At 38.4% G+C, this 15682-nt stretch overlaps 1 protein-coding gene across 1 annotated transcript in view; it reads left to right on the forward strand.

The window, feature by feature from the left end:
* Nucleotides 1-5795: 5795 nt before the first annotated feature.
* Nucleotides 5796-15682, forward strand: part of LOC117164631 (uncharacterized) — a 90078-nt gene continuing 80191 nt past the window's right edge. The window contains exon 1 of the mRNA XM_076619829.1: nt 5796-6828. Within this exon, the coding sequence (XP_076475944.1) occupies nt 6794-6828 (35 nt within the window). The 5' untranslated portion in view covers nt 5796-6793. The remainder of the gene's footprint in view (nt 6829-15682) is intronic.

Genomic DNA, 15682 nt, shown 5'->3' on the forward strand with positions numbered 1-15682 from the left:
GGTAATATCCTATAAAATATTTTTTGAATACGTCTTCTGGATGTTCTGTGACACAAATTAGAACGTCTTGAGGAAGAAGTTAGGTTTGAACTGTACAGAAAGCTTTTCGTACTATGTATTGTTGTAATATTTATCGATCTTATTCATGCTAATGAGAAAAATACTTAATTTTTTAAGATAATTATCTGATACGATATTTTTAATTACTTTTTTTCGAAACTTGTATCATTCTTCTCGCATCAAGCAATTTTAACTGCTTCAAGACCGAACCTTTTTTCAACAGCAGAACAAATTTTATTTGCAATTATTAACAATAGAAACACTCATTTTTTGATGTTTTTGCAAAGAAAATATAATGCACTAAAATAGAAAAAATATATTTATTGTTTACTTGCTGTGGGCATAAAATGTTAGTCTGAGTTATAAACAAAGCTCGTAAAATGCTTTATTAGTTAATTATATCTCGAATCTTTTATAAATAACAAAGTTGATGTTGCTTAGGAAAAAAGAACAGAAAAATCAGATTGATCAGCGTACGCGTAACATACGTAAGTCTCGTTTAAAGATTACACGCACGCAAGAGCGACGCATCAAGCGTGCCGCCAGAAGGGGACTCGTATTCACTTCGCTGGTACACAAACAATTACGTTTAATGAGTCGGTATTTAGTCATTTCTGCGGCTTTGTGCCCTAGGTCGGGTTTCAATTGTTTGGTTTGCTGCAGTGTCATTGTCAATGAGATTTCTCGTAAAACATGGCCTCCTCCGTGAATAAAAACGCGATGTTCAAATTAAACACAAGTTTACCTATTCAAAAACGCAACATATGGACAGAGAACTTGAGAGAGTTACAGACGCTATTAATGCAGGTCAATCTTTTTTTCGAAATTGAGTTACGTATTTTATATTGGGTAGGAGATTTAGAATCAATTTGTTTCGTTTAAGTCTCCGCTTTTGACAAATCTAATTTGAAACTTGTTAACACTAGAACTTATACACCAGTCAAATTGATTAGTTTTATAATTTTATTTTAAAATTCCTACTTCGTGTTATATTTTTTCCGCAATGATGTAACGACTTTCGCAACGATAACTACAATGAATTTTATTTTCTTTTTTATGTATTCAAACTGAAAATAATTTTGTATCAAGGCTACTTATACCAATACCAGGCAAAATAAGTGATACTTGTCAAAGCGTAAAAGGGTCCTGCAGTCAGTTTATCGAACCCCAATTAACCAGTTTCCTCGTTTTGTACGGCTTCCCACACGTTTTTCAAATTTTTACCGCGTATCATTCGATATGATGATATCAGTTATCAGGAAAATTACTAGAAATACCACTGCAGTTAAAATAACTGATTCTACAATTTTATAAATGCGTCAACCCTCGTTTAGGGATCATGGTCCCAAATGGATTAATAATACGAAAAATGTACTACATAACATGGAATTGCTTCTGTAAGAAAGTAATAAATCAATAAATATAAAAATATTCTATTATTACGTATTTTTTAAAGACCAGCCACTTTGACTGCTTTTTTGGTAGAAATAGCTTCGTGTTAACTATCTGTAGTTCTAGTGTTAAATATACGTGAACTCGGCTAATTTCGATGATAATTAGCCGGAGATCATTTTATATATAGTGGAATATAATCGCACAAGTAACTCAAATTTGTAGATTAAAATGTTTTCGTTTTACAATTTTTAGTCGGGTATTAGTCTCGTGCATGCATTTTTTAATTCATTTTCCTCGTAAACGAAAATTTGATTTGACTTCGACTGTTTGTTCACTTTTTCGACCTGCTTTCCATATAAAATGACATTCTGTTTGTTCACTCATACCCAGTATAGAAATAGCCAAGTTTACATTTGACAAATTTTCAACTCTCTAAAGCGAGGCTTGAGTCAAAGGAATTCTATTCAGTCGCTCAACTTATTCTTCCACACGGAGTGTGGAATCCGATTGTGCCACACCTGCCACACCCTGTCTGTACTATCTTACAGTTCTGTATTTATTTACCTCACAAAAAGCTACAAAATTTATCAAATTCCATAACGTGTATAGAAAATGAAAATGACAATCGCTCAAAAACGGCTTGACAGATATATTTAAGAATGATTAGTGGGACATTTTGTTAGAGAATCATAAAGATTTGAAGAGTATCGTATAAAAAAGAGAGACTCGTGACCGGGTGTTAATACCGTTAAATCATTTTGTTTGGTACGTGGAAGAAGAATAAGAGCACCTAGTGTATAGTGAGAAATAGGCCAACGCGACGTGTTCGTTGTTTGATAAGCAAATTAGATAAAAATCCGCGGAGATGGATCTCGCGCAAGAAGCTCGTTAAATTTATCAAAAGAAGATAATTAAGATACGTATTTCGTTCACAGGGACCTGCAGAGAAGTTCACCGTTACGTCGTTTACGTTACAAAACGCGTAATAGGTAAAGCATGCTGCGCTGTTACGAGACGATGAACTGATAACGACAACAAAGGATTTCTGAAATAAGAATAAGTAAAATTCTCGATTGTGCGCGTCAATATTTTAGCAGATGAAATTCAGACAGAACTATAACGATAAAGTTCTTCGCATAACCATTCTCAAGAGGTCAGTGATGTTAATAAATAAAAAGTCTGCAAAAGAAAAAAGTAGTACAAGTGACAAAACTTTCGATTTGAAGAAACTGACTGAAACTATAAGAATTAATATAAACATCTGTATGTTAGCAAACTTTAAAGTCTTAGAACTTCATAACTCATGATAGAATCCTTTGTCAATAATTTCTCAACTTTTCTTAACATTTCTTGTTTTTCGTGGAGGAAATCTTCATGAACACCTTGCAGTCTCTAGGGGAGGATGCAGAGTATAGTGGCGGTTTTCTATCGGTTAAAATTTCTATGGTGTTCTATCTAAATACTTCAGGAGCCGCAGGGACTCTGAAGGAATGCATCGCTAATACTCAACTCAGGGAATATGGAAGATATTTCTAACATTGGGAAAATCCAAAAGAACCGAGAGAAATGCACGAAGCCATAAACCTGAGTGAAAACGAAAACCGTTGGTGCCCTCCGACACGCGGAACCATCTTATGCAACGTTCTCCCCGATGTAACCGGTATCGTCGACAATTTCGTCAATTTCCGCAGATACCGATCCCGTTACGTGAAAACAGACGGTTCGCGGAAACGTTCTCTGCGAACGGTAGCCTGTTCGCATGTTCCAGGCGATGCATCGCCATGTGTACCAAACCTAACTCGGTCCATTTATCAATTCCCTGTTGGCTCATCGGTAGTACTCTTGGCCTAATTATTATTTAGTAGTAGCATCGTATCAATTAACCTTTGGTGCTCGTAAACGAACGATTTCCTTTCACGTCACTGATCGAGACGAGGAACAGGATCGAGCACGAAACTCTTCCAACGAAGGTTCCTTAAGCAGCATCCTCACGGGGGCAACAGCGGGGAAATTTTTGTTGATGTATTAGGGGTTTTGAAAAAATTGATGGTTATTAGTTAATGTGTGTTGATAGTAACAAAAATTATTTGTTTCCGTTTGAAGGCAGATTTTGGCGGAAAATAGGGAACACGCGGCGATACTTTAAAATGGAAACAGATGAGTAGTTCAGAGGCCACACTGACATTAACTGTATACGTTAAAAAATAGGAAGACGTCATTCTTTAAAATTCACATTCGAATTTACAATTATTTGTACGCTTCTCTTTCGATAAATAAGTTCATGGAAGTGAATATGATACAATTTTTAAGACATCGTATAGCAATTATGTTTCTGAGCAAAGTACAGTTAATTAGTTTGGCTTCTGAGAAACTCAAACGATCTTTCAATGTTCACAGTTCGTAGACTGTTTCACAGTTGTTAACTTGTTTGCTTGAAACAAATTGTCACTTTGAAACCGAAACGATAAAATGTTTCTACAGGTTTGATACTTGTTGAGTATTGTTTGAAACATACAACAAACGATAGACTACAAAATGTACAAAATTGTTGCTTCAGTGAGGATGCATCTTTATCGTAAATTATTTCTCTTCTTTAACCGTTTATTTCGCTCGTCTAATTGAAATACGATGTTGAAGCTGGCATTCTCAGGCTAATGGAAAACTAAGACGATAATCACGGGATTATCGTATCGGTATCAATTATTTGTGGATTTCTTGGTGGAGCGGAAACTAGTGACGTCACGCCATAGGTCCAACGGAACGCGAGCGCAGGCAATTAACGAGTCATGGGAAATTCAGTTGAAAAATAAAGATTTCTTTCCCGGAAATAAGGGACTTCTATTACGGAATTCTTTCTGGTGGCGTACCGGTCTCTTTCTCTTTCCAACAGTTCGACGATTTCCCTGGCGAGGATGCGCCCGGTGCCGTTACACGAGTGCGAAACGGAATCTTCGCGGAAACGCTGCTCAAAGCGACAGTAGTTCCTGCCGAACAATGACCCTTTTTATTATTCTTCAAAACGACCAGAAAAATCTGCCGTTTTGTCGTTTGTTCGGAGGTTGATGTGTTACTTAAGCTTTGCGTTGGCGATATTACTAATTTCTTGTTCGTTAATTATAAGAATTATGTAGAGTGTTCCGTTCGCACAATGTATTTCTAGCTATGCATTGTAACTTTTGTATTTATTTGTATTTAACTTTTAAATTTCTATTTAACAGTTAACTGTATGTTTAATTGTATGTATTTATAACTTTTTAACCAAGTATTGGATTAATAAAAAAGTAATATCAGTCTTGAATCATGCTACGAAAAGCAATTCCAAATGGCTCGTATGTCATAGTTTTCGATAGAATCATTTTATAAATTGCTATTCTGTATTTATTAGGAAACTGATCGTACATTAAATTAAAAATCGCTGGAATTTGGATATCTTTAATAAGTGCAATCTACAAAGCATATCACTAGTTTGGATTTCAAAATTTCGAACGTTAATACGAAGAGAAGCACGAAACACATCGACGTGATAAACGAAATAGGATTAATGAAAAGCAAAAATAACAAAAAGAAATAAGTTATTGTTATGCAATAAAGAGATAGCTATCGGTGCCTGTAGCATCTACATGATACGAGGCAAATCATTTTTTCTCGTTACCAAAGATCATCCTCGTGGACCGATTTGTTCTTGTGGTGATCATTTTCTAACGATTGACATATTATACACCATACCGTTCACAGTTAAATGTACCGAGTACCTGGCGATGGCGTAATGCTCCATAATGACAAGAACCTGTACAATCGCAGATCGACACGTGCGATTTCGCTTCTCGAATACTTGAACCACGCTCGTTTTGACAAATCACGCTTCTTTCGTAATTAACGATTTTTCTGATATTTGCAACTTTGTTCGTTCTCTCGAATCTAAAATCTTCGTAAAAAGACAAGCCATCGCAGGAAAATATTTCGTACGAATCGGCAACTTCCTAGAGTCTGTTCGAACGAAACGTTTTGATTCGAAATGCTCGATTCTGTTCATCCGTTCTCGACACCCAAAGCGTTTCTCTCGGGCGGTCCGTTTCAAGTAGCATACTAGCGCAACTTCAAAAACACCTACGACTCTGTGAAGAAGATGGTTCGCGAGAGGAACGAAAAAACTTGTGAAAAAGACGAGGACGAAGGAGCCTGGGGGTCCGGAATGTCGCGCTCCGATTGGCCAACTGCCGAACCCATGCTATCTCGGATTGGACCCAGCTACGTTTCCCCACCTTCGTTGGAAATTCACTTTTTACGGACGTTATTACAAAACTGACTGGCATCTCCTAGACCATGTCATTATTACTTAGTACTCCACACGGCGAGGATCCTCTCACGAGTACCCACCTCCACCACTCCACTATCACCATTCACCACCACCACCACCACCACCACCACCTCCACCACCATCTCCACCACCGTCACAATCATTCGTCCACCACCGTCGTCACCACTTCCACCATCTCTTCTACCTCCACCGCCGTCACCAGCACCACCACCACCGCCTCCACCTCGGCATAACCTCTTCTATTTCTACTACTCTTCGTCCTCCTCCTCCTCATCTTCCCACCTTTCGCAGCCGTGGAAGACGAGCAGCCACGCGCGGATATCCTGGCAGAGTGTTACGGAGAACGGAGAACAGTGGCACAGAACGCACGTTGCTCCATTTTCGTGGATCGCGCGTAGGAAGCCCGTTCTCTTCTCTTTATCCTTCTACTCTTGATCGGTTCTACTGACGCGCGCCTCTATTTTGACTTTCGGTAGAAAGAACACAACCGTATATCGAGACTCAGCGATCCTTCGTTTCGTGCACCAATTGCAAACACAGAGAACGTAACAGAAAGGAGGAAATTTTTGTAAATCTCCACGAAGAAGAAAAGAAATATTATTGAAATAAAAATCCGATACGTTGCAATCGACGATAGATCGATACGATCGGTAGAGTCGTATTGTTACGATACGTTTCGTTCGACGTCGGGTGTTCTTCTCCTTCCGTTACAGTGGAAGTGGATCGTCTGCCGCGACCAGACAGTGGAAACGGACCGTTCGTGGCGCGGCTAAACGGAAACCGGTGGTGAACGGGTTCTACGCGGCCAACGACAGACATAGTTCGTTAATATACACGCGTATACACGTGCACAGACACGCGTGATATTACGTTAGCGAGCGCTTTCGATTTCGACGAGAGGGAAGACAGTGCAACTGGTGATTCGTGAGAGACCCTGTTCCAGTGAGTTTCCAGGGACTGGTTCCTCAGCGACGAGGGCGAACGAAGGTCTTGCAGGTCCGTGGAACCGAGCAGCGCGTCATGGCTGCCACGAGGATGGACTGGAAGTTTAGATTGTAAGTGATTATTTTTATTACTTCGCTCTAGTTGCTTAAGGGGACGCTTGACAACGAGCAGGCGCGATCAACAGTGCACACCGCCAACTCTGTGCATCGAATCCCTCTTTTCGTCTTTTTCTCTCATTTCCTCTGGACCCTCGTCACGGAGTCTGTCGTTCTTTCCGAAAACGGTACCTTTCTCGCGAGAAATTATGCGTATTGGTTGAATGTTTTTTTAAACGTCGAGATTGATGATCGTCGCGCTTGGTGGTGCACGTGGTGGTGCAACTTTCCTTTCGCAAGGTAAATGTCCTTTCTAGAATACGATTATCTATCATCGCTTGTTTACGAGAAAATGTAAGCTGTGCCTTCGTTTCAAGAATTTGAAGCGTAAGAAAGCTGTTTGGAAAGTTCAGAACTTAAGGACAACGTATGTATTTTATAAATTAGTATTTTATTCTTTCGACAAATGTTTATTATTTATCGTGCAGCTTCATTGTTTCTTCCTTCAAGTAATGTTCACAGATTTCTAAAATATTCTTTTTCGTCATTATGAAAATAAATCAGAGTACAACAATTTAATAGAATAAATGACAGGAAGATTATGTTTCATTTTTACTTTTCTATACTTTATCGTTACGAAGGACTCAACCTCGTGTCGAAACACATCTTTTTTATTGATTAATTTCGAATGCTATGTTTGATTAACTAATTGCTATATATTTTATGTCCAGGTACATGGAAATAGTACTTTTCGAGTTTAGTATTTCCTATACTTATTATACAAGTTTTTAACAAGTTAATCGAAGATGGCAAGTTGATTTTTTATCTTGTAATTGATAATCCTTTGGACCTAATATTACGATCTCTTTACTTAAGAAAGCTGTTTCGTTTGTGTTAAAAGTAAATCTCAATATATACGTAGATTTATTTGCATGTTCGAATAGAACAGATGAATATTTCGGACAGTTGCTACGAAACACGATTAATTTTAATTTAAATGGCAAACAAAACGTGAAAAAATGTTAATTCATACGAAAGAACGGTTTAGAAAAGGAAACAATTAAACGATGGATTAATAACCACGCGGCGAGTCGATGGGATCGGCGGATTATTCCTTGGTATCGCATTAAAGTGCTGATTGCCCGCTCATTTACGGGAAATAAGGAATAATCGTTCGTCCAGCGTTTTCGCCGCGATCTTCTCAGCCGATATGAGAACTGTTCGATCACGAGGCAACCGAACAGAAGGGGAGGAACGATGAAAAATAACATAATCGATTAGAGGCGGAATTATCGACCGTGAAACGCCGCATATCTCGTTTATCTATTATCCGTTTCCCTTGCCTCTCGATCTTCCAACAACTTGCGATCGTTTCGCGCCGAAGTAAATAATAATTGGTATTTTCAGATACCAACATCGTCCTTACTTTCGTTGACTGATCTACGATGGAAATCATCTTTTCCTATTTGTCTTCTAACTGACGATTTAACAAATTAAAAATATGAATTTCTCATTGAGTGAAAAACATTTCACTAAGCCGTGGATCTTTACGCAGACTCATATTTTTATAGTAAGTAAAGCAATAAAATTGCCCTAAATATTATAATTAAACCGTGGGTGTTCATGCAATTTTACATTTTGCTAGAAAAGTGTTTATTTCATTGAATACTATACCATTGAAACGAATACTTGATATTATACATTTCTAACATTATTTGCAATCTATACATTTTTGTATCTGTAAATTTCCCACAAATGCATAGGTGAGACACGTTACTTTCATTCGAATCACTTTAGTTGCAAAATAAATGATTCGTAAAGAACGATTATGTCAGTAACAAACATTTTCTTGTACATTTCCACGAATGACATAGCATAAATCTTTCCTTCATATGGTCATTGACGAATGACTAGAGAAAATCAGAACATTATATCAACAAAACGATTCGATTATTAGTTACACTAAAAAATAGTATCTCCTTTTAATCAATCATGCACCTCGTTCGGGGTTGTAAAAAATTATTTTCATGACCGTACTAATCATAGCGTAGACGACGTTGTCGTGTAACGTACATAAGTTTACGATTGTAGGTAAGAAACATTTCTTATTGAGTGGATAATAATTAGGTAATTATTACCGGTGAACGCGCACGGAAGGTGGCGTAATAAGTGGATCACGGAAACGATGGTTGTCCGAGCCAATGGAAAAACGATCGATCTCGCGGATCGTAGCGTTGGCCTTGATCTCTTGATCGATCGTCGTCGGTCGGTTCGTCGAGCGATCAAACGGGACATTAACCACAGCGTTGCGAAGAAATCGAGCGTTTGGTTTGAATGTGCCAGAGATAAGGAAAGATCGAGGGAAAAGATCTATCTGATCTAATGGTAATTTATGCATGCGTACGCCTAAATTATATCGATAACGGTGGAACGTGCGCGAAAGGAGATTAGTAATTAAAACTGACGCGCGCCTGTGTATATACGATCGTGTGATACGCGTTGAGAAATTGAATCATTAGCATCTGAAAGTTGCGTTACACGTTCCGCGAGAAACCAAGTGAAATACAAACACGCTAAGTATCGAGTAATTACAGCCTTGAATATCGGTTAATTTAGATCATTCATATAGAAGCTTGGAAACTGTAATATATATTAGTAAATTTAGAACGAAGAAAATAGGATTAAAGCGAAGAAGAAGTTATTTTGAAGTAATGTGTTAAGCATTAACTTTGATATAATTGCGCGGATGTGGATAAAACTGTAAAGAGGAAGAAATGGATAAAGTTGTTAGAGATGTTTGAGGTAGATTGATTGAAAAGTATACGTAATATTGAAACGAAAGAGAAAGTTGGTGTCCTGATGACAGAGAGGATAAGGATTCAGACTTTTACTGAAACTTGCTAGGGTTTCAAACTGGATATGCCAAATGATTTTTCTACAGTTTCAATAAAATTAATAAATCCAATACAAACCTTTTACACGTCAGAGACCGTTTAGAAACCAATGATTTAATTAATTTTCACTAAAAACTACTCATAATAGAACACAATGCAATTCATCGAAAATTGTCGAACAATTCTGATTAAGATAATAGCAAAATATAGATACAAAAGAACAGGATATGAAACAGAAACCATCCCTAGATAACAGAAAATGTAGTTTCTCTAATTTTCGGAAATTCCATATGTACAAATTCTAAAAATCTTCTGTCCTTTACTAAACACTCAAATACTTGGAGGTAACACAGAGCCACGGGAACCTTGAATTCATGCAACGATACAAATCTCACGAGAAAAATGCTGCGCACGATCGGCTAGATGGTTGCGTACGAGGTATCTGAAATCGTGACAGGATACTCTCCAGTCCTTCCGTGGTATACGCAGCTCGATACACGAGCTATACCCGTCTAACGTAACATGCGCACAGATACGTACTTGCCGGAGGAAGAAGAACACGAAGCGACGAATACATCGGGTCCGTGGTGTGCGGTTAATTTACAGCTAGTTCTGCAGCTCGTATCCACCTCCTATCTCGAGCGCCATATCTTTCTATGACGTCCCTGTCAACCAACGCGGGATCGTAATCCCGGAAGCTCACTCTGAGATCTTGCAGATTGAGCCACGATCAGAAATTATAATGGGGTCGGTTCTTCCGGTCGACCAGTACTACTAACTGGCTAATTGGCTCCCGTAAAAATTCCTTGCGACCCACCGAGCCCGTATTTCGATTGCAGCCCCCGATCGGTCGTAAATCGAACAGATTTACAACTGCGAAGAAACGAGGGTATCAATCGACACAATGTCATTTTCGAGGTGGCAAAAACACACGCGTCTTCTACGGAGCGTATAATCTTCTTGGTTTTATGAGTGTGCAGAAATAAGACGAGAAACGCGTATGGACTTGAATTCGACGTAAAGGCCGGAATTTTTCAGCGTAAAACTCGTCCGACACGGAAGAAGGTGCCATCTGTGGAATGTAGTCGCTGCTTTTACGATGCCCGCGATAAATATCGATAAGTGGTGTATGCTCGTTTAGCACGAGCTCCAATTCTTCGCGATGTTATGCGTGTTTTCCTACAGATAGGGACATCATGTTTCTCTAGTTTCTTCCCCGCTTACTGTGACGAATTATATCTTGATCAATCTCAACGGGAGATCGAGGACGTGTAATTCAGATTTCTCGTTTAAAAACACGGAAACGCCCCTAGTTCTGCTCCTTTTACGATTGGTTAACGACGCGTACTAGTACGAAGATAAAAAACACGACATTTTTCAAAAGTAAAAGTACGTTTTTCTACCACGTCTCGAATGGACGTGTATGGAACGTCGTTCGATAGACATATTGCGAATTACACGGACGAGTCTCCTTGATTCACAGTGTACGCTACGTTGAAATACTGAAAGAGCTGTTTCATGAAGCGTAAAACGCGCAAAAGTCGCGTAAAAATCCAACGTCTTCCGGCTACGATGTCCCCGTCTTTTGTCTACATTTCTTTCTTACGCTCTTGTTTTCAGCTTTTGCTCTGATCGCGCGTTCCAGATGATTAACTTGTTGCTAATCTGCGACAGGTACCCTACGTATTCTTGTAGCGAAGAAAGAAGCGAAGTAAAAAGGTCGGAAGAATGTAGTTTTGATTCCCTTTCTTCTTGATCGATTCTTACCATGAAGACAATTTCATTGTGCTTTTTCCTTGGAACTGATTCAAACTCTTTGATGTGTTGAGATAATAAGTGATTTTCTTTTCTGTAGCACGACGTAAAAAAGCGGCAAGTAGCGACGATACAAAACGATTATTAGTCAATTAACTCGTTAACTGTGTTATTCCTTAATGAGGAATTTTGTAATCACAAAATTGATTAAACTGAGTTTTTATTAGATTAGTTTTAGTCAGATATATAGTAATCTATTTTTAAGAGAAAGGAAATCGTACGTAATAGTACTTAAGTGAAAAAATTATTATTTTCATGAGATTGGCAATTTGAAAAGTTTCCTTAAAGTTGCTTCAGGTTTAACTTTCAAACACTTTGATGAGATCCAGTTTTTCTCATTTATCTTTGTTTCAGTTCATTAACTTTAGTAAATCATATACCTCGTTTTATCTTTGATATGGTTATTCGTTCACTATCAGTCGACATAATAATGAAGGAAAAAACTGATTAAACAATTTGCCTGAGCTATTCGCAAGAAATTACAAGTCAGAGTGAAAGAAATTGAGATAAAGTGAATTTTCAAAGTAAAATACGTGTTCTTGCAGCTAGATTTTCGTGGCTACGTCCAATTACGAGAATCATCCATTAATCTCGGCGAGCTGCTCGCTTAATTCTCTCGTGGGGAGCTTTTACGTGGTTGCTATTGTTTCTGGAGAACAGTTTCCTGGTGCTTCCTGTTCTCTCTCTCGATTCGTTGTACTCGAACGTGGAGAAATAGCCAAGAGGAAGATAGAGAAAGGGCAGCTAGGAATCTTAAGTGGTAGTTGAAACGTGTATTTATAGGTCGGTTTCGCCTTGCAATTCCGCCAGCAAAATGTGCAAATCTTGACCGATCACCGGTACGCTATTTCTATCGGTTGCATCCGTACAAACACAGCCTCCTTGACTCTGTTGCCGGAGACTTTAAAAAACAACCGGGAGACTTTCCTTTCCAGGAATTATTAAGATATTTTCCAGAAAACGGTAGCCAGCTAGCTTGTCTTACAATCACTGCATTCCGGTGGAAGAGTTTTATTTATGATTGTATACAATTAAACAGTTGAATTTCTCCTAACAAGGGAAGTATAATATTGAATATTAATTCTATTTGATAAAATATATCGATATTTGGGTATCGATTGTAAAGATGATATCGAAGTGACATGGCATGTAATGCTGGATAATAATCACTGCACGTAGGTATAAGGAAAATATGATATAAAATGTTCGAGTATTATAAACAAAATGGCATCGTGAATTTTAGAAATTACAAGAGGGAAACATTGATAAGTGGAAGTTGATCGTAGGATAATTTAACATGCACAGGATCACTTTGGTGCAAGAATGGATCATTCTACTTTGATAACTTTTAATTAAATAATTTTAATTGGATGTATTCATAAAAATGTAAATTTCCATAAACATCCATATTCTACATATGTGCAGATTAAAACCGAAGTCCACCAGGCCCATTCCTTGTCAAACAAGTCTTAATTAACGTCAAAAACATTTTCCCATTTACTCCATTCTTTGTCTTCTATAAAGTACTCTTTTCAACAAATCTCACCACGTGATTCACATTCCACTACTAGCACAAGTAACCGAACAGCGAGCCAATCGACCAAGCGAAATGCATTGGCCATTTCTCGCAACTTATCGCTGCTAGTGCTCGATTTAATGTCTCGAATCTAGCGAACAGCGTTCTGTGTGAGAAACGACGTAACCATGCACTTCGCGTAATATCGAGTGTCAGGATTCGAGCATTTCGCCAAATGGACAAACGTATCTCCGCCCACGCTGAAAATGCGACCATGGCCACTCCTTGTGACCAGGATCATAATAAATTGAGCGCAATGGATCCTGGGCCGCAGGTGGACTTAAATTGATATGCATATAACGGGGAAACGATAGCCAAACGTGACCGAGCAACTGCGCGTTACAGTCACGACCCTTGCGACCCCAGTGGGCAAACGGCGAGGGCGAAACTGGCGTCAAGATCGTGATTTCTTGGCTCTCGCGAGAACTAATATATGGGAAGATATACAGCGGTCGTAGTAATTCGTTGTTTACTTTCTGATTTTCTATACGTTTCGATACGCCTTAGAGACGTATACTTTTCAATTATGTAAAGAAAGTCAGTGTCTGTTGAAAAAGTAATTTGTAGTAAGTTGAATTTCAAATTTATGTATCTTAGTAAGTGGAAGATACGTCAATGATATTTTTAGTACTAGACATTTTATCGAATGATAGTTTCTGTTATTGTTACGCTTGAATACGATTAAAAAAAGTGTGTTCCTTAACTGCAAAATCATAAACTCTTAACTATAGAATAAAAATACATATGGAATATATTACTTCATTTAGCTAAGATTTTTCACGCAATAATTAATTTATCTGCATGTATATCACTCGCTGTGCGAATAAAAATAATTCTAATCAATTACCTCTATACAGAGAAGCTAAATTTTTACTGCAAACAAATGATCCAGAGATTCGCAGATAAACACTATTATGTCATTCTTCCCCGTAACGACGTCGATCAATCGTCCCATCAAAATCTACCAGAACCATTTGGCCAATCCTATCAACCCACGTTCCTCGGTTTCATCTCAGGCTATTTGTCGGCAAATAGTGTAAGCTGTTTTTCGCGTGCCTCTGTTGCATGCAGAACTAGCGGTTCAATTATTATGACCGTTGTGGTGTGATCGAGTGGATCATTATCGATGGGACGCTTTGCAGTTATTCGGTAGACGACCTCGATCACGAGGAAATGCGTCGTATGGATGAAAAAGATTTTACATCGGTATTATGAAATTCTATGTATATGGGTGTGTAGAGGATGGTTGTGTGGTTTAAATGACGAGATTACTCGATATTGAAACCTTCAAACGTATTTAAAAATAATTAATAAATACAGAAAATATTCGCTAAGACGCTCGGTACTAACGGATTCGCTAAACACTGTGTATAGATCGCTAATAAGATCGCTCGAGACTGAGACTGATAAACTGGTCACGTTCGTTTATTTATACTGGTCGAGGGTATACCAGAAAATTTTAATTCGTCTTTGTTTGGCGGTTGCCCGTAGCGGTGACATTGTTTTAGCCCGGAGTTTACTTACAATTACAGTACGTATGTGTTGCGAATTATCGACTAAAGAGCAGCCGGTCAGGTCAAATCGATCGGTCGATGTCGCGTACCTCGAATGAATTAACGCTCAAGGTGGAGGAGCTTTAATATATCGAGTGTTAGAGTAATCCAGCACTGTGTTGAGTTTGTTGTATAAACAACGAGACTGAGACTGATAAACTGGTCACGTTACGATCGCGTTCGTTTATTTATATTGGTCGAGGGTATACCGGAAAATTTTAATTCGTCTTTGTTTGACGGTTGCCCGTAGCGGTGACATTGTTTTGCCCGGAGTTTACTTATAATTGCAATATGTATGTGTTGCGAATTATCGGCTAAAGAGCAGTCGGTCGATGTCGCGTACCTCGAATGAATTAACGCTCAAAGTGGAGGAGCTTAGTATATCGAGTGTCAGAGTAATCCAGCACTGTGTTGAACTTGTTGTATAAACGTAACGTGTGATGTGATGCACGGCGGTGGTAAGATCTTGTTGGGAGTAAAGTATTTCACCCGTACGGTACGATGTCTGTCGATGAACTGTCCTCCATCGTGCCTTTCCGGCTGGTCCTTTCCCGGGGGTTTTTCTTGACCTTGGAGTCATTAGGTTTACAGCTCGGGGAGGACATGTAATTCGGAATTTTCTAAAGAAGGGAATGAGTTTATAAACGGACGTCCTGACGATGTTGATACTCCGAGGCAAGACAACAACATGGTTTGAATTGTCCTCTAGCTCATGTGCCGCTACAGGTGTAGTAAAATAAGACCGAAGTTGTCGGAAAGCTTTAGACATTTTAATATTTGTCTTACCATAAAGTTTCTTCTTGGATCGTGTCTTAGTATGTACTTAAATAAAGGTACACAACACATTCACAAAAATTACAATATATTGTCTTACAACGTAATCAAACTTGTATGGGAGATTTTAAGTCTCCTGGTATATAATTGAGTAATCATTTTTCGGTTGAAAATAGCACTTCCGAATGAGAAAATGATACTGCTTTAAATTAGCAGGGCATAATGATAGCCAGCTTGTTTTTCCAAGTTTCTAAATA

The sequence above is a fragment of the Bombus vancouverensis genome, chromosome 7, assembly GCF_051014615.1.
Source record: "Bombus vancouverensis nearcticus chromosome 7, iyBomVanc1_principal, whole genome shotgun sequence".
Taxonomy (NCBI): domain Eukaryota; kingdom Metazoa; phylum Arthropoda; class Insecta; order Hymenoptera; family Apidae; genus Bombus; species Bombus vancouverensis.